The sequence below is a fragment of the Canis aureus genome, chromosome 12 (assembly GCF_053574225.1).
Source record: "Canis aureus isolate CA01 chromosome 12, VMU_Caureus_v.1.0, whole genome shotgun sequence".
Lineage (NCBI taxonomy): Eukaryota > Metazoa > Chordata > Mammalia > Carnivora > Canidae > Canis > Canis aureus.
In genome coordinates this window covers 46,578,663-46,596,855 of record NC_135622.1, presented here as the reverse complement: position 1 = coordinate 46,596,855, position 18,193 = coordinate 46,578,663, and the positions used below count along the sequence as shown (strand labels likewise).

The 18,193-nt window shown below is 42.9% G+C and overlaps 1 protein-coding gene across 2 annotated transcripts in view; it reads right to left on the bottom strand.

The window, feature by feature from the left end:
* The window catches only part of ATAD2B (ATPase family AAA domain containing 2B), a 156,985-nt gene extending 151,284 nt beyond the window's left edge, over nucleotides 1–5,701 (bottom strand). The window contains exon 1 of one of the 2 annotated variants that reach the window (XM_077843971.1): nucleotides 5,375–5,701. In XM_077843971.1, the coding sequence (XP_077700097.1) occupies nucleotides 5,375–5,590 (216 nt within the window). In that variant the 5' untranslated portion in view covers nucleotides 5,591–5,701. The remainder of the gene's footprint in view (nucleotides 1–5,374) is intronic. The other variant, XM_077843970.1, reaches the window with a different exon arrangement.
* Between the last annotated feature and the right edge of the window lie 12,492 nt (nucleotides 5,702–18,193).

Here is an 18,193-nt window from a genome sequence, read left to right as displayed (position 1 = left end):
CCATTCATTCACTCAAAAATTATTTACTGAATACTGTTTGGCAGACAATACTGTAGGCACTCAGGATATACATTTACTCAGCTGTAAATGACCATCTCGTCTTTAAAGAACATCAAAGATTTCTACTCCAAACACTGAGCAAAGGGGGACACCTGAGTGGCTCAGCAGTTGAGCTTCTGCTTTGGGCTCAGGGCATGATCCTGGAGTCCACGGATCCAGTCCCACCTCAGGGTCCCGGTGTGGAGCCTGCTTCCCCTTCTGCCTGTGTCTCTACCTCTCTCTCTGTGTCTCTCATGAATAAATAAATAAAATCTTAAAAAAAAAAAAAATTGAGTAAAGGATTAGAACTCATCCCATTGAGAATCTACGTCATTAATTTAGCACTTACTTTGAACTGACTTGGCTTGTTAATACGTAACACCCCTAAAGGTAGGGACTGTGTTTTGTTTTTTTAATCTTCTATACTCAAAGTCCAGTCATCATTATTTTCAGAAAATAATTGGCTCCTCGGGACGCCGGGGTGGCTCAGCAGTTAAGCATCTGCCTGTCTGCCTTCAGCTTAGGTCATGATCCCCGGAGTCCTGGGCTCCCTGCATGGAGCCTGCTTCTCCCTCTTTTTCTTTTTTTTAAATTTTTTTTAATCTTTATTTATTTATGATAGTCACACACACAGAGAGAGAGAGAGAGAGAGAGAGAGAGAGAGGCAGAGACACAGGCAGAGGGAGAAGCAGGCTCCATGCACCGGGAGCCCGACATGGGATTCGATCCCGGGTCTCCAGGATCGCGCCCTGGGCCAAAGGCAGGCGCCAAATCGCTGCACCACCCAGGGATCCCCCTGCTTCTCCCTCTGCCTGTGTCTCTGCCTCTCTTTTTCTGTGTCCTTCATGAATAAATAAATAAAATCTTTTAAAAATAATAATAATTGGCTCCTTAATATGCTATTCATTAACAGATCTTACGCATCTTCTCTGTGTCAGATGCTGTGTCAAAGGAGCCCTAGGAATATAGCAATTGGGCAAAAATAAGATATAATGCCTACCTTTGCGGAGGTTATAGGCTATTCCAATTAAAAAAAAAAAAGTCTAGGAAAGAATTTCTTTAAGTTCTACCTCCAACATGGGGCTTGAATTTATGACCCCGACATCAAGAGTTATATGCTCTCCCAACTGAGCCAGCCAGGCATCCCCAAGGGAGAAAAATTTTAACCAAAGGTATATATTCTACCTCCAAAAACTAGAATACAATCTAAAAGTGAAAACAAAATCGTACAATACTTAGAGCTCAAAAGCATCTGAAGTTTAGAATCTTACAGCATATATATACTCAAAGTATCTAACAATACAAGTTACAGCCTAGTAACTAATTTAGATGCCTTTTCTATCATTTGACGTAAGCCACACACAATGTACCTCTGTAAAACTGTCTAGCTTATATTTAGATACAACATTTTATGTATGGGTTTTTTCCCCCCTTCGTACTTTCATAGAAGTTTTTAATCCAAAAGTCCCTCCCAAATGCCTTTTACTCAATGACTCGTTTTTCACAAAGTCCTCCCACAGCAGAGGCATAACAAATATTAAATGTCCAATAAAAGACCAAGAACCCAAATATCAAGAAATCAACTCAGCAGTGCACACAAATGAAATTTCATTGTGTAAAAGAAATCCCAAATATACAATTCAAAGTAATACAGCACTTTTCTGAAGTGGATCGTTGAAGAGATGGGAGGACTCTCCATTCAGGTGAAGCCACTTGGTTTGGTCCATAGTTCTCCTAACAAGTAGTAATCCTACCACCTGTCCAGCTGGTTTCCAGAGGCTATAGGTTTATCTATAATTAGGTATTTAGAAGACATGTAATCAGGGACTTACCAAAGAATGATTACAAAGAGTACTGACCAGGGAAAATGGTTTAAAGCATTAATTAATATGCACTCACTTCTACAGGTGTTGTCAGTTTAATCTGTGACCTTAAAAACTGCAAGTCTGAATATCCAGACTACAGAAATGGCCAGTAATTGAATTTAAGTTGCATTTCCAGTTGGCCACCACAGAGCTTCTCTGGTTCAAAACTGTGACAGGGGACACACTTTAACACATTATTCAAGACCTTGATACATATAAGGAAAAACTTGCTCTACTCTGAAGAACTTGTACTTTTCCCTACTCATCTGAGAGTTAAATACATTACTGCATTTTGCTCTCAGACTCCTTTTCTATGTTGAACCATCAACTTCCCCGCTACTCTGCTTGTATTATGTTGATAAATACATGAGTATTGGAAAAGAGGAAGTACAAAATGATAAAAGAGCATATTAAAAGATTCACAGATTTTTTTTGGTGAAATTAAGATAAAGCAAGTTTCCCTATAAAAAGTTACTCAACATACTTATTTTAACCCTCTCCACTAAGATACGGACTCAAAGTATTATATAACCTTCTAAAAAAGTACAAAAAGCTAGTGATGTAGCCAAAAGCAAACAGGCCTAGCAGAAGTTTAAAAAAAAAAAAAAAAAAAGCTGAAACATTTTCTCAAAAACTGCTTTCCAATTCTGTGAATACAATATTAGTTTGTTTGCTGAGAGTGACTCTTCAGTGGAGCAAATGCTAATTAGTGATCATCAGATTAACTGACCAAAAAGAGGTCAAACTTCATACATACTAAACAAAAAAAGCCAGATATGAGAGTAATTACAACTAACTGCGTAAGTCAGCTTGACATTTAAAAAGTGTGGGCACAAGAAAATCATTGCAATAACCTACAGAATGTATCATATGTTTATTTCCCCATTCTACACATACTTGGGGAAAAGGCAAAATTATAAGCACAGTTCATGGTCTTATGGCTTTTTAAAGCAAATGAAAAACTATAAACACAATTCATGAAATAAAACAAAAAAAGAATCCTGGGAGGCTTGGAGGGGGTAGAAATCAGCATCAAGTGCAAAGTGAAGAATGTAACACAAAAGAGGAAAAAGGAGGACTTCCTCAACTATGTATCTTATAAAGAAAAATAAATTTCTTCCTACAAAAATAAGGGTCTCCTAAAGCAAGAGCACAAACCATTTTCCATTAAGTTTTTATAGACACTAACAAAGGTCTAAAAACCCAAAGAAAAAGTGCCTTTAGATACACCAAAGAGACAAAATTCTTGTCATTCACAAAAGGAACTTAAAAAGATCTTACCAGACTCAAATCAACTCACTTTAGGAATATTCACAAAGAAATATACAGAAATTGCTTCATAAATATGTAGTCCCATAAACTTAACAAATTCTGAATTATAAACTTATCCCCTTTTAACGGACCAATCATAGGATTAGAGTAAATGTCTTAAATTTTTCAGAGAAAGCCATTAGATCTATCATCTACCACAGCCAGAAGACAAGTCTTCTTAAAAGTGAAAAACATATAAAGTAAATTTTCATTAGCCTGTTATTTACTGCCTTTTAAAACATTTTTAAAAGGAACCTTGAAACAAAGTTTCATTAGTATCCTTCTAGAAAAACCTCTAGTATCTTTCATTCCTCAAGCAATTTAGAAGCTACCAAACATGCATTTCTACATTAGATTATTGATTCCTTGCCTTTTAACATCTCCATAACAGCTGCTTGACAAATTACTTCACCTTATTCCTCAGGGGGTAAGGACAGCATGATATCCATGAACTCAAAAATGGGACCACAAACTGATCAGTGACAGATGAGCTAATTGCTTCGGATGAACTGACACTGCTCTAATAGAGTAGGCATTCATACACTATTATACTACAATTAAATGCTTATACTCTAAACATTTTATTTGTACTTAGGTGTAGAAGACCTTTCTTAGAATTACTTTAATTTTAAAATATATGTTAGCTTCAGAAAGTCAAAAAGCCTGTACGCATTTGGAATAATTTCTAGAAAAAAAAAAAAAAAAGCCAAGTTTTCAGGGCAATTATTCTAAATAGTTTGTACAACTTTCAGATTTAGCTTTCTTATTCGAACCTAAGAGATCTGTTAGCCCCCAAAATAGTCTACTAACCAGACAGTTTTACAAATACTTACCAAACTTTTGGCAAAATAAAAGCCAAATATATTTTCAAAGATACAACATACAGATTTCAGGACAGGGCAGTAAAATATATGATTTGCGTCAGTGCGTTCTGATTAGCGTCAGAACAGTAGGAGATAGAAAAAGCACACACACGAGCCATAATCTTGTAGACCCCATAGAAAATAAAATATCGTTCTCCCGCAAGAATAACAAAATGGTGTGGATTCAAAAGGGCATTTTAAATGACTAGCAATTACCGGCCAAATTACTCTTCGTAAATGATTAGCCTCTTGCCAAGACAGAGGCGATACTCTTTTTCTGGATTCGTAACCAACCTCCTAACACGAACTTAGATCAATCCCCTTAAAGTGACAAAACAAGTGCTTAGCTTGGAGTCTTACAAGAAGAGGTCAAGGTCTTTCAACCAACCGCTTGTTTTAAAACAACTAAGTCACACAGCCTTCTTCGAATGTCACGCTGGCGACCGGGCGACGACGGTGGGTGAATTCACCTTTTCTAGACCATTCCCGTAGCAGAAACGCGGGCGTCCGAGCGGCCAGGCACTTGGAGGGCAGCGGGGACAGCCCGGACCGCGGGACGAGCCCCCGTGGCGGCCGGAAGGCTCTCGGGGCGGGCGGGAACCCCGGCGGGAAGCCGGGCGGGAAGCCGGGCTGGCCAGCTGCCGGGTCCTGCGGCCACGGGGTCCCGCTCCACGTCTCCTGCCTGGAGAGGCGGGAGCGCTGATTTTTGTGTTTAAAGTTTGGTGTCAGAGCGGCCACAAACTTTTCTCTCCGCATTCCCGCCCGGCTGCCAACTGGAGCTCTCCGCTCGCGTCCTCCCCAGCTTGCACCACCCCCAAACAGTTTGAGAGCGAGCAGGAGTTAGACGGCGGCGGCAGCTGACACGCTCGCGGGGAGGCTTGGACGCCGCGGAAAACTTTGGCTTCGCCTCTCCGGCCCTCGCGGCCGGCCCCCGGCCCCCGGCCCCCGGGCCTCCGCTCCCGCTCCCGCTCCCGCTCCGCTCCGAGGCCGGGCGAGGACACGGGAAGCCGGCGCTCGGACGCCCCCGACCCCCCCGCCCCAGCCCTCTCCCCAGGGCTCCGGTCCCGCTCTCCACACAAAAGAGCCGGAGCAGCGCGCAGCACGGCGGCGCAGCCCTGCCCGGCCGGGAGCCACGGCCGCCGCGCCCGCACACCCGGCTCCGGCCGCCCGAGCGGTCCGCGCCGCAGGCTGCCCGCCCCGACCCGGCCAGACAAAGCCCCGGCGGCCGCGCCGGCCCCCGCCGGCCCCCGCCGCCCCGGCCCCGGCCCCCGCCGGCCCCGGCCGCCGCGCTCTTACCCGGGCCTCCTCCAGAGCGCCGCCGGCGCCGCCGCTTCCCCCGGCCTTGGCGCCCGGGCAGCTGGCGGCGCGGGTCTTGGAGGAGCGGGTCCGAGACGAGATGAAATGGCTGCTGCCTCCGGTCGCCCCAGGCTCCGCTCCGGCCCCAGGCCCAGGCCCGGGCCCGGGCGACTTGGACCCGAGGAGACGCAGAGAGCTCTTCCGGGTGTTCACCATGGTGCGGCCCCGCGGACGGGGTCCAGCCCGCGCCCGCCGCGCCCGGGGAGCCGAGGGAGGCCGGCGCCGGCCGGGCAGGCAGGGCCAGCGGAGCCGGGCCGGGAGACGCGAGCCCACCCGGACTCTGCGCCGCGGAGCCGACGACAGGCGAGAGTCGGGCACAGGAAGACAAGTAGGCGCGAGAAGGCAGAAGGCGGGAAGCGGGAGCGGTGCCCCCGGCCGGCAGCTCAGACCCTCCACCGGCTTCGCCCTCCTCAGCGGGAGCCGAGCGGAGCCGCCATTTCTGCCCCTTTCTCTCTCGTTCTCGCTCTCGAGCTCCGTGCGTCAGGGATCCAGCGCCGCAGGGCCGACGAGCCCGCTTCCGGCCGCGGCCGCTGCGGGGCGCTGCAGGGCCGGCCAGCCCTCCTCGGGCCGCCTCCCCCGCCTCTCCCGCGGCCCCTCCACAGGCCCCGCCCAGCGGCGCGGCGTCAGCGCTCGGCGGCCGGGCGAGCGGGGGAGGGACGCTCTGGGCTGTGCGAGCTCTCTATGGTTTCCAGGTCTGGCCGGGCGTCCGGGAGGGGGATGGGAACAGCCAGAAAGGGCACCGGGACCGGCTGGGGCGCCGCACTTGACTCGGCGCCGCTCACGCCCTGCCGGGCTCGAGGGCCGTGGCGGCCCCAGCGTCGCCCCGGATGGTCGGGATGCAGCAAGGAACGACCGGCAAAGGCGGAAGCTAGACGGGGGCCGGGGAGGACCAGGGCCGGGGCGCGGGCGCGGGCGCGGTGACCCCAGCTGGAATCCCATAGGTACCTGAGCAGGACGCCGAACTTGACTCGCACTTTGCGTGGCTGTAAAAGCGAGACTATGGCAAAACAGATCCGTGCAGCTTTTGGCACATGATAGGTTCAGGAAAGAAGAAACGCTAGAAGAACCCCTGCGTCCGTAAACAAAGCAAGAAAGGCTGGTTTTCTATGACCTTATCCAGATAGATCTAAGGCCCAGTTACAATGAAACAATTCTTTCCCCAAAAGGTTTCTTTATCACTGGCGCCCGCACCCCCGCAAGAATTAAGAATGCAAAAGCTGAGGGACGCCTGGGTGGCTCCGCGAGTGAGCCTCTGCCTTGGCTCAGGTCGTGATCCCGGGTACGGACGGAGTCCCACGTCGGGCTCCCTGCGTGGAGCCTGCTTCTGCCTCTGCCTGTGTCTCTGCCTCTCTGTCTCTCATGAGTAAATAAAGAAGTAAATCTTAAAAAAAAAAAAAAAAAAAAGCTGAACACAAAATACAACATTTGTGATTTAACTTTCAAAGATTAAGACCATGTGAAAAGCTCTCCAGTAGAGTAGAAATTAATTTCACCAAAATTCGTGGTACGTAAGCAAGCAATAGAGCGCCTGGTGTTCATTGGGCCTAAGTTCTTCCTGTTTGCTGCAGTAAGAAAAATTGAAGGCTCAAGAAAAATCCTATAAAAATACCCAAGCTGCATCAACTAAGAGCTTTCTGGCCATCCGATTGCCCGGTCCTTCAACAAAACTTCATCCAGCACTGAGAATGGAGGTAATTTCTCTTTTTGGAAAGAAGTACGGATTCCAGGAAGCAGGCAAAGGCCGGTTACATTAAATTACAACATAATCACCCACCACTTAAAACCCACCTCATGGGTGTGGAGACCGCATAATGGAACCAGATCTGGTTTTCCTGCATCAGTTAGCTATGAATGAGATCACTCAAGAGAATAAACAGTTTTCCTACGGAAAGAGGCTGGTTTTCAGTTGTATATAAAGTGTCCTGAAGAGGTGTATGTCATGCAAATTAGGATAAAAAGGATTTGTGTACCTCCTCCTTGTTTTGTTTCTGTGTTTGTTTGAATGGTCCTAAATTGAGAAAGGGGGGCTATGACTGGGGCTGTTAAACCTGATGAGAGAGCAAAAGGCAAGCTGAGGGCAAAACACAAGCTGACAGCTCACAATCTCCCCACCCTCACCCCTTAAGGTAGGATACATGTATATATACATATATAACATTCCTCAGGCACTAGTCACTGCCTAAGAACAAACGCAGGGGAAAAACAAATGATCAACTGATAAATATACCAGCCACATGGGACACGAACTTCTATAGTTTGTAGCTGTCTTAATGAAGAAAAATACAATTTGGGGGCACCTGGCTGGGTCACTCAGAGGAGCATGTGACTCTTGATTTGGGGTCATGATTTGGATGACCTTATCCAGAAAGATCTAAGGCCCAGTTACAATGAAACAATTCTTTTCCTAAAAGGTTTATCACTAAAAAAAAATAAAAATAAAAGGTTTATCACTGCCGCCCACACCCCTGCAAGAATTAAGAATACAAAAACTTCTGGCCGCACGTCGGATGTAGATTTTTTTTTTTAAGATTTTATTTATTTGGGATCCCTGGGTGGCGCAGCGGTTTGGCGCCTGCCTTTGGCCCGGGGCGCGATCCTGGAGACCCGGGATCGAATCCCACGTCGGGCTCCCGGTGCATGGAGCCTGCTTCTCCCTCTGCCTGTGTCTGCCTCTCTCTCTCTCACTGTGTGCCTATCATAAAATAAAAATAATAAAAAAAAAATTAAAAGATTTAAAAAAAAAAAAAAGATTTTATTTATTTATTCATGAGAGAGACAGAGGCACAGAGACACAGGAAGAGGGAGAAGCAAGCTCCATAGAGGGAGCTGGAGGCAGGACTTGATCCTTGGACTCTGGAACCACGCCCTGAGCCAAAGGCAGAGGCTCAACTGCTGAGCTACCCAGGTGTCCCAAGCCCCATGTTGGATGTAGAATTAAATAAAACTTTAGAAAGAAAAGAAAAGAAAAGAAAAGAAAAGAAAAGAAAAGAAAAGAAAAGAAAAGGAAAGAAAGAAAGAAAGAAAGAAAGAAAGAAAGAAAGAAAGAAAGAAAGAAAGAAAGAAAAGAAAAGAAAGAAAAGAAAAGAAAGGGGGACGCCTGAGTGTTTCAGTGGTTGAGCCTCTGCCTTCAGCTCAGGGCCTGATTCCAGAGTCTGGGATCCAGTCTAGCCTTGGGCTTCCTGCAGGGAGCCTGCTTCTCCCTCTGCCTGTGTCTCTGCCTTTCTCTCTCTCTTTCTCTCTCACTCTTTCTCTCTCTGTCTCTTGTGAATAAATAAAATCTTTTAAAATAATTAATTTAAAAAGAAAAGAAAGGGGCACAGGTGGTTGGGTGTCTGAGTGTTGGTTTTGGCTCATATCTTTATCTCAGGCTTTTAAGATCAAGCCCTACCTTGGGCTCCTTGCTCAGCACGGAGTCCACATGGGACTCTCCCTCTCCTGCCCCTCTCCACCTCAAAAGTAAATAATAAATCTTTTTTAAAGAAAGGAAAAGAAAAAAATGATCTTAATAAATAAACCTCTAGAAACTTATAGATTCCATATCCTGGAACCCTAATGTCATCTTCACCTCCATAGGGATAAAAAGTCCTATATAATTAGTTACTCCTCACAATCACAATGCAGCCTTCTGCCAGGTCATGTCCCTGTGCTAAAATAAAAACACTTTTTTGCACTGTAAAATGTCTCAAGAATTCTTTCTTCACTGTTGAGTTCAACAATCCCATATCAATAATTTATGCCAGTTGGATCCCTGGGTGGCTCAGCAGTTAAGCATCTGCCTTTGGCTCAGGTCGTGATCCTGGAGTTCCTGGATCGAGTCCTGGATTGGGCTCCCTGCATGGAGCCTGCTTCTCCCTCCTCCCGACGCGGGACTTGATCCTGGAACTTTAGGATCGCGCCCTGGGCCAAAGGCAGGCGCCAAACCGCTGAGCCACCCAAGGATCCCAATAAAATCTTTTTAAAAATAAAAATATAACCTGTACCATTTACTATCAACAAATGTTTACTTTGACCCAAACTCCTGTTGGGTACTCTGCCAGACCAGGAAATAGGGAAATTTGTTTTAAAAACAACAACACAGGGGATGCCTGGGTGGCTCAGTGGTTTAGCCCCACCTTCTGCCTAGGGTGTGATCCTGGAGTCCTGGGGATCGAGTCCCATGCTGGGCTCCCTGCATGGAGCCTGCTTCTCCCTCTGCTTCTGTCTCTGCCTCTCTGTGTCTCTCATGAATAAATAAAATCTTAAAAAATAAATTTAAAAATTAAAAAAATAAAAATAATAACACTTAGTTCTGGCCCTCTAAAGTACTTACAGACAAGAGGGAATGAAAGGCAAGAAACCAGCAAGCTATAATACAATGTGATAGTGAGGCACAGACCACTAATTCAAGCAGGGACTTAGGGAAAGCCCTAAGATGAATCTTGAACCACAAAACAGAATAAGGGAACATTATGGACAAAAGAAAGGAAGGCTTGAAGAAAATATGAGAGTTGCTCGTTTTCTGCATTATGAACCAGAGAAAAAAGTAGATAAAAATCTGTTTTTAAGCTTTGCTTAAAACTACATGAGCTGACAAGATACCAAAAAATACTTAGACCAAAAATAGTCACTGCAGGAATCCAGACCAGTAGTAAGCATTTTCAATGCATTTGCTCAACCCCAGTGAACTTGAACTATTTTTTCTGTCTTCAGGGTATAGAAAAGACAGGACGGGCTGGCGTCCTGGGTGGCTGGGTTGGTTAAGCTTTAATTCTTGGTTTTGGTTCAGGTTGTGATCTCATAGGTGGTGGGACTGAGCCCCACAATGGGCTCCATGCTCAGTGGGAAGTCAGGTTGAGATTCTCACTCCCTCTCCCTCTGCCCCTCCCCCCTCCTTCACCACATGCTGGAGTGCACTCTCTCCCTTTCTAAAATAAATAAATATTGGGGTATCTGTGTGGCTCAGTCAGTTGAGTATCTGCCTTCAGCTCAGGTCTCTATCCCTGGGGTCCTGGGATTGAGCCCCACATCGGGCTCCCGCTCAGCAGGAGCTGCTTCTCCCTCTCTCCACTGGTCATGCTATCTCTCTCTCTCTCTCTCTCTCAAATAAATAAAATCTTTAAAAAAGTAAATCTTAAAGAAAATAAAGAAAAAGACAAGACAAAGCCCAGAATCTGCTCAAGCTACAGAGTTCTATGCAGTCCCCCTCCCAAATCCTGGTACAAAAGAATACACTTAAATAGAAGGATGAATTAGAAATAATCCTGCCAGGGTACCTGGGTGGTTCATTAGGTTAGGTATCTGCCTTGGGCTCAGGTCATGATCCCAGGATCTTGGGACCAAGCCCAACCTCAAGCTCCCTGCCCAGTGGAGAGTCTGCTTCTCATTCTCCCTCTGTCTCACCCCTTGCTTATGCTCTCTCTCTCAAAAAAAATAAAATATTTAAAAAAGAAAAAGAAAGAAACCTGCCAACCATCCCATCATTCATCCTCAGGAAACTGCAAGGAAAACTGCCTTTTCCAACATATAAACTAAGAATGAAGAGGAAAAAACATATTCCTTGAGAATTCAAAACAACAAAGTGGTCCTCAGATTTACAGCCTAAATTCACCAAATCTGTTAGGTATAAAGAACCTCTGGACAGGGCAGCCCAGGTGGCTCAGTAGTTTAGCGCCACCCTTCAGTCCAGGGCCTGATCCGGAGATCCAGGATCAAGTCCCATGTCCGGCTCCCTGCATGGAGCCTGCTTCTCCCTCTGCCTCTCTCTCTGTGTGTCTCTCATTAATAAATAAATAAAGGCCTTAAAAATAAATAAATAAAGGGGAATTACTTAGGGATACATGCAAACACTTGCATGAATTTCAAAGAAACTACACATAAGCAGAAGAAAGGAAATTATATACATTAAATCATAAAACAATAAAATAGAAAACAGGATCCCTGGGTGGCTCAGTGGTTTAGCGCCTGCCTTTAGCCCAGGGCATGATCCTGGAGTCCCCAGGGTCGAGTCCTGCATCAGGCTCCCTTCATGGAGCCTGCTTCTCCCTCTGCCTGTGTCTCTGCCTCTCTTTCTCTCTCTCTGTGTCTCTCATGAATAAATGAATAAAATCTTTAAAAATAAATAAAATAAAATAGAAAACAATATAGAAATTCAATTAAATCAAAAGTTGATTCCTATAAAAAGAAAAAATATTTTTTTTTTATTTTTTTTTTTTAAAGATTTTATTTATTTATTCATGAGAGACACACAGAGAGAGACACAGGCAGAGGGAGAAGCAGGCTCCACGGAGGGAGCCCGATGTGGGACTTGATCCCGGGACCCCAGGATCATGCCCTGGGTTGAAGGCAGACGCTCAACCACTGAGCCACCCAGGTGTCCCGAAAAAATATTTTTAAAAAAAGAAAACAGAAAAAAGATAAGCCACTAGCTAGAGCAATCAAGATGGGGGAGGGGGAGGGCAGGGAGAAGAAGAGGAATCAAATTACAAATTTCAGGAATGAGAGTGTGAGCATCTCTCAAGATCTTATAGACCTGGAGTCAGCAGAATTCTTTCTTGTTATAAAGGGCCAGTTTATAAAATATTTCAGATTTTCCAGGCCACATATAGTTTCTTTTTTTTTTTTTTTTTTTTTTTTTTTTTTTTTTTTCCACATATAGTTTCTGACACATATTCTTTGTTTTGGTTTCGTTTTTGATCTTTTGCTTTTTAACAATCTTTTAAATATGTAAAAACTTTTCTTAGCTCAGCATACACAAACAGATCATAGAGTAGATCTGGCCCATGGGCTGCTATTTGCCAACTTATGCCAAAAACATTAAAGAGACAAGAAATAAAATAAACAACTTTATGCCAATAAGTTCCAAAACACAAAGTATATAAATTCCTTGAACTGAAATTATGAAAACTCACTCATAAAAAAAATAAATTAAATAAATAACCTGAATACCCCTATTATTGGTTAAATAAATTAAACATGTAAGTAAATACTATCCTACAAGTAATACAACAGGCCCAGATAACATCACTGGTGAAGTCTATCCAATATTTAAAGAAAAGTAATATCAATTTTACACCAATTCTGTTAGAATATAGAAGAGGAAACATTTCTCAACTCATTTATAAGTCAGCATTATCCTGATACTGAAAGCAATAACATAAAGAAAGCACAGTTATTCTTTTCATATATAGAAACACAAAAGTTCCTAACAACAACAAATCAAATCCATGAATATACAAAAAGAACGATAAATCAAGACCAAATGAAATTTATCCCAAGAAAACAAGATTGGTTAAATATTTGAAACTAAAACAATCAATGTAATTCACCATATCAATATAATAAAGGAGAAAATCCATATGGTGTCTTAGATTCAGAAAAAGCATTTGACAAATTCAACATCCATCCATGATTTTAACCATTTTGGAAAGTAGGCCTAGTAGGTAACTTCCTCAACCTTATAGAGAGAGCATCTAAAAAGTCCTATCCCTGGGGCAGACCAGGTGGCTCAGTGGTTTAGCGCCACTTTCAGCCCAGGGCGTGATCCTGGAGACCTAGAATCCAGTCCTAGGATCTGGAGACCTAGGATTGAGTCCCGTTGTCAGGTTCCCTGCATGGAGCCTGTTTATGTCTCTGCCTCTTTCTTTCTGTGTCTCTCCTGAATAAATAAATAAAATCTTAAAAGAATAAAAAGTCCTATAGCTAACACAATAACAAATGGTGAAAGGTGATGGCTTTCCTCTTAATTTCAGGAAAGTGGCAAGAATGTCTAGTCATTTCTACTCAACATTGTACTAGGAGTCCCAGGCAAAGCAATAGTAAAGAAAAATAAATTTAAAAAAAAGAAAAATAAATAAAAGGTATATAGAGTTTTTTTAATTTTTTTTTTTATTTTTAAGTAATCTCTATAGGGACGCCTGGGTGGCTCAGAGGTTTAGAGGCTGCCTTTGGCCCAGGGTGTGATCCTGGAGTCCCGGGATCGAGTCCCACGTCAGGCTCCCTGCATGAAGCCTACTTCCTCTGCCTATGTTTCTGCCTCTCTCTCTCTCTCTCTCTCTCTCTCTGTCTCTTGTGAATAAATAAATTAAAAATCTTTTAAAAAAAGTAATGTCTATATCCAATCCCAAGATCAAGAGTTGCATACTCTACCAACTGAGCCATCCAGGCCTGGCAAAGGTATAGTTTAGAAGGAAGAAGCAACTGTCTTTACAGGCAAACATGATAATCTCATAATTTCATAGGAAATCCTAAGAAGTCTAAAACAATAACAACAAAAAGCCCTAGTAGGACTAACAGATGAATTTAGCAAAGTCATAGCATAGAAGATCAATTTATAAAAATTATTTCTATACTTACAACCAATTAGATATAGTTTGAAATAGTAGTGATAAATTTAACAAAATATATGGAAAAATGATATACCGAAAAATAAAGTGTTACTGAGGAAAAACTTAACAAGGGGAGATGTTCACCAGATACTTCATATCATTAGGACAAAAATCATCCCCCAAATTAATTAACAGAGCCAAACCAACTCCAGTAAAAATCCCAGCAGACATTTTATTTTATTTTTATTTTTTTTTTCCAGCAGACATTTTAGAAGTTAAGAAACTGAATCTAGGGATCCCTGGGTGGCGCAGTGGTTTGGCGCCTGCCTTTGGCCCAGGGCGCGATCCTGGAGACCAGGGATCGAATCCCACGTCAGGCTCCCGGTGCATGGAGCCTGCTTCTCCCTCTGCCTATGTCTCTGCCTCTCTCTCTCTGTGTGTGACTATCATAAATAAATAAAAATTAAAAAAAAAAAAAACTGAATCTAAAATTTACATGGAGATGCAAAGAACCTAGAGTCACCTAAACAGGAAAAAAACAAAATTGGAAAACTACACTACCTCATTTTAAGTCTTACTATTAAGTTCTAATAATCAGGGTGTGTAAATAGTCATATAGCTCAATGAAAATGAATAGAAAGTCCAGAAAGAGATTCACACATATGGTCAATTGATTTTTGTCAAGAGGCCAAGATGATTAACAGGGAAAGGATACTTTTCTTTTTTTGAAAGGATACTTTTCAATAAATTCTGCTAGACTGCATAGCCCTAAGCAAAAAACTAAATAAATAAAGCTCAGCCATTATTCAATACTAATTATAAAGATTAACTTCAGATTGATTATAGACTTTAACACAAGGCTAAAAAGATAATTTTTTTTTAAAGATTTCATTTATCCATTCATTAGAGACACAGAGAGAGGCAGAGACATAGGCAGAGGGAGAAGCAGGCTCCATGCAGGGAGCCTGATGTGGGACTTGATCCCAAGACTCCAGGATCACGCCCTGAGCCAAAAGCAGATGCTCAACCACTGAGCCACCCAGGCGTCCTGATAATTTTTTTTTTTTTAGAATAAAGCCTAAAAAAAATGTTCGTGACCAAGGGTAGGCAAAGATTTCTTACAACGGACACAAAAACATAAACTAGACGTTGATAAGTTGGGCTCTTTGAAAGACACTTCTGAGACACCTTTTTACAAGGCAAGTCACAGGCTGGGAGAAAGTAAAAATAAAAACAGAAATAATGATATAGAATATAAAAATTCAATAGAAAGGATAAGCAATAACAAAATTGGGTTTCATTTTATTTGTTTTTTACATTTTATTTTTAAAGATTGAATTAGGGGCAGCCCAGGTGGCCCAGTAGTTTAGTGCTGCCTTCAGCCTAGGGTGTGATTCTGGAGACCTGGATTGTGGCCCGCTTCAGGCTCCCTGCATGGAGCCTGCTTCTCCCTCTGCCTATGTCTGTCTCTTCTCTCTCTCTCTCTCTCTGTGTGTGTCTCATGAATAAATAAATAAAATCTTTTTTAAAAAGTAATTTTATTTGAAATAAAGTGTGCAAGAGTAAGGGGAGAGGCAGAGAGGGAGAGGGAGAATCTCAAGCAGACTCCCTGGTGAGCACAGAGCCTGATGTGGGGCTTGATCTTATAATCCTGAGATCATGACTTGAGCTGAAATCAAGCCTGAGGCTCTCTGCACCTGCATGGCTCAGTGGTTGGGTGAGGGTGTGATCCTAGGGCACCAGGATCGAGTACACATCAAGCTCCCTACATGGAGCCTGCTTCTCCCTCTGCCTGTGTCTCTGCCTTTCTCTCTCTGTGCCTCTCATGAATAAATAAATAAAATCTTAAAAAAAAAATGTCTGAGGCTCAACTGACTGAGCTGCTCAGGTGCTCCTCATTTTACTTTTGATGGAGCTCAGGTGAGATACTGCAACTCTAGAAGGAGTCCTCAGGGAAGAGATGATACTGATCCAGTAGGCATGGGGTGAGTTCCAAGAGGCTATATTTTTAAGAAGCATGACACTTTGAATAAACATAGAACCATGGGACAAATTCAGAATTGAAGACATTAGAATTCTGTACTCTCCAATGTGATAACTACTAGCCATATATGGCTACTTAATTTAAATTAAAAAACCAAAAATCCAGTCCCTCAGATATACTACCTATATTTTAAATATTCAGTAGCAAAATGTTGGTAGCAGTTAATGTATTAGACAGTGCAGAACAATTCCATCATCTCCAAAAGTTCTATTGGACAGCTCTAGCCTAGATATTTGTCTTGAGGGAGGGCAAATGCTCAAGGATGATCACTGTGTTCATAATCTGAACTGGATGGTTGCAAGGGATGCCAACTGGAAAAGGGGATGTAGGACCAGGAACAGGTTCCTAAGGGTCACCTATCAGCTTTCTATGTTGATTCAAGAAGGATTTACTGTCCCAAGTATGTACCTGTGAAATAGCTACTATATAAAGTGCTCTGGAGAATATCTAACAATATATGACTCAGTTTGCATCCTTATGGAGCTTGTAGTGGCTTATAACTAAAAAGACAAAAGTGGGTTTTGGCACTCAAAAATAAACAAACCAAAAGCTAACAGAGATGGCATGCCTGGGTGGCTCAGCAGTTGAGTGTCTGCCTTTGGCTCAGGGCATGATTCCAGGGTCCTGGGATCAAGGCCCTCCTCAGGCTCCTGTGAGGAGCCTGAATCTCCCTCTGTGTTTCTGCCTCTCTCTGTGTCTCTCATGAATAAATAAAATCTTAAAAAAAAAAAAAAGCTAACAGAGAAAAGAATTCGATGAAGAGCAAATAAAACCCAAAGCCAGTAGGAGGAAGGAAATAATAAAGATTAGAGATAAAAAAAAAAGAGAGAGAATAGAAACACAATGGAGAGAATCAATTAAACCAAAAGTTTGTTCTTTCAAGTGTAACATAAATGACAAAACTTTAGCTAGATTGACCATGAAAAAAGAGAACATTATTACCAACCTCATAGATATACAAAGAATCATAAAAAAATGTTGTGAACAATTGTGTGACAACTAGGTAATCTAGATGAGACAGACAAATTTCTAGAAACACATAAATGAATAAAACTGACTCAAGAAGGAATGGAAAATCTGAACAGACCTACAATAAAAGATTGAATCAGTCATCAAAACCCTCCAGACAAAGAAAAGCTCAGGATTAGATGATTTCACAGGTTCTACTACACACTTCTACCAGACTTAAGAAAGGATTGACACCAATCCTTCTCAAAATACTCTGAAAAACAGAAGAGGAGGAAACACTTCCTAACTCATTCTATGATACCAGCATTATCTTGATCCCAAAGCTAGACAAAGATATCACAGTAAAAGAACTACAGAGCAAAATCCCTTATGAATATAGATGCAAAAATCCTCAACAGAATACTAGCAAACCAAATCCAGCAGCATGCTGAAAGAATTCTATACCATAACTGAGTGGTATTTATCCCAAGACCATTGTATGGGGAAGGGATAGTCTTATCAAAAAATGGTTCTAAAAAAATTATATGGGCAGCCTGGGTGGCTCAGCAGTTTGGCGCTGCCTTCAGTCCAGGGCCTGATTCTGAAATCCAAGATCAAGTCCCACATTGGGCAACCTGCATGGAGCCTGCTTCTCCCTCTGCCTGTGTCTCTGCCTCTGTGTGTGTTTGTGTGTGTGTGTGTCATGAATAAATAATAAAATAAAAAATAAAAAATAAAAAACTATACACACATGCAAAAGAATTAAGTTGGACCCTTATTTTACACCATATTCAAAAATACAAAACACATCAGGGGATCCCTGGGTGGCTCAGTGGTTTAGCGCCTGCCTTTGGCCCAGGGCATGATCCAGGAGTCCTGAGATGGAGTCCCACGTCGGGCTCCTGGCATGGAGCCTGCTTCTCACTCCTCCTGTGTCTCTGCCTCTCTCTCTCTATGTCTATCATAAATAAATAAATAAATCTTAAAAAAAAAAACACACATCAAACACCTACTGTAAGAGAGTAAAACTCTAAAATGCTTAGTAAAAAAAAAAAACCAGGGGAAAACCTTCATGACATTGAATTTGGGCAATGGTTTCTTGGATATGCTGCCAAAAGCATAGGGAATAAAAGGAACAAGAAATAAATTGAATCTCATCAAAATTTAAAACTTGTTCATCAAAGGACACTATCAACAAAACGAAAGGACAACCCACAGAATAGGAGTAAATATTAAAAAAAAAAAGGGTAAATATTTGCAAAACACATCTCTGATAAGGAATTAATATCCAAAAGACACTAAAAAACCAAACCAGGGACGCCTGGGTGGCTCAGTGGTTGAGCGTCTGCCTTTGGCTCAGGGAGTGATCCCAGAGTCCCAGGATGGAGTCCTGCGTGGGCTTCCTGCATGGAGCCTGCTTCTCCCTCTGCCTATGTCTCTGCCTCTCTCTCTCTCTCTGTGTGT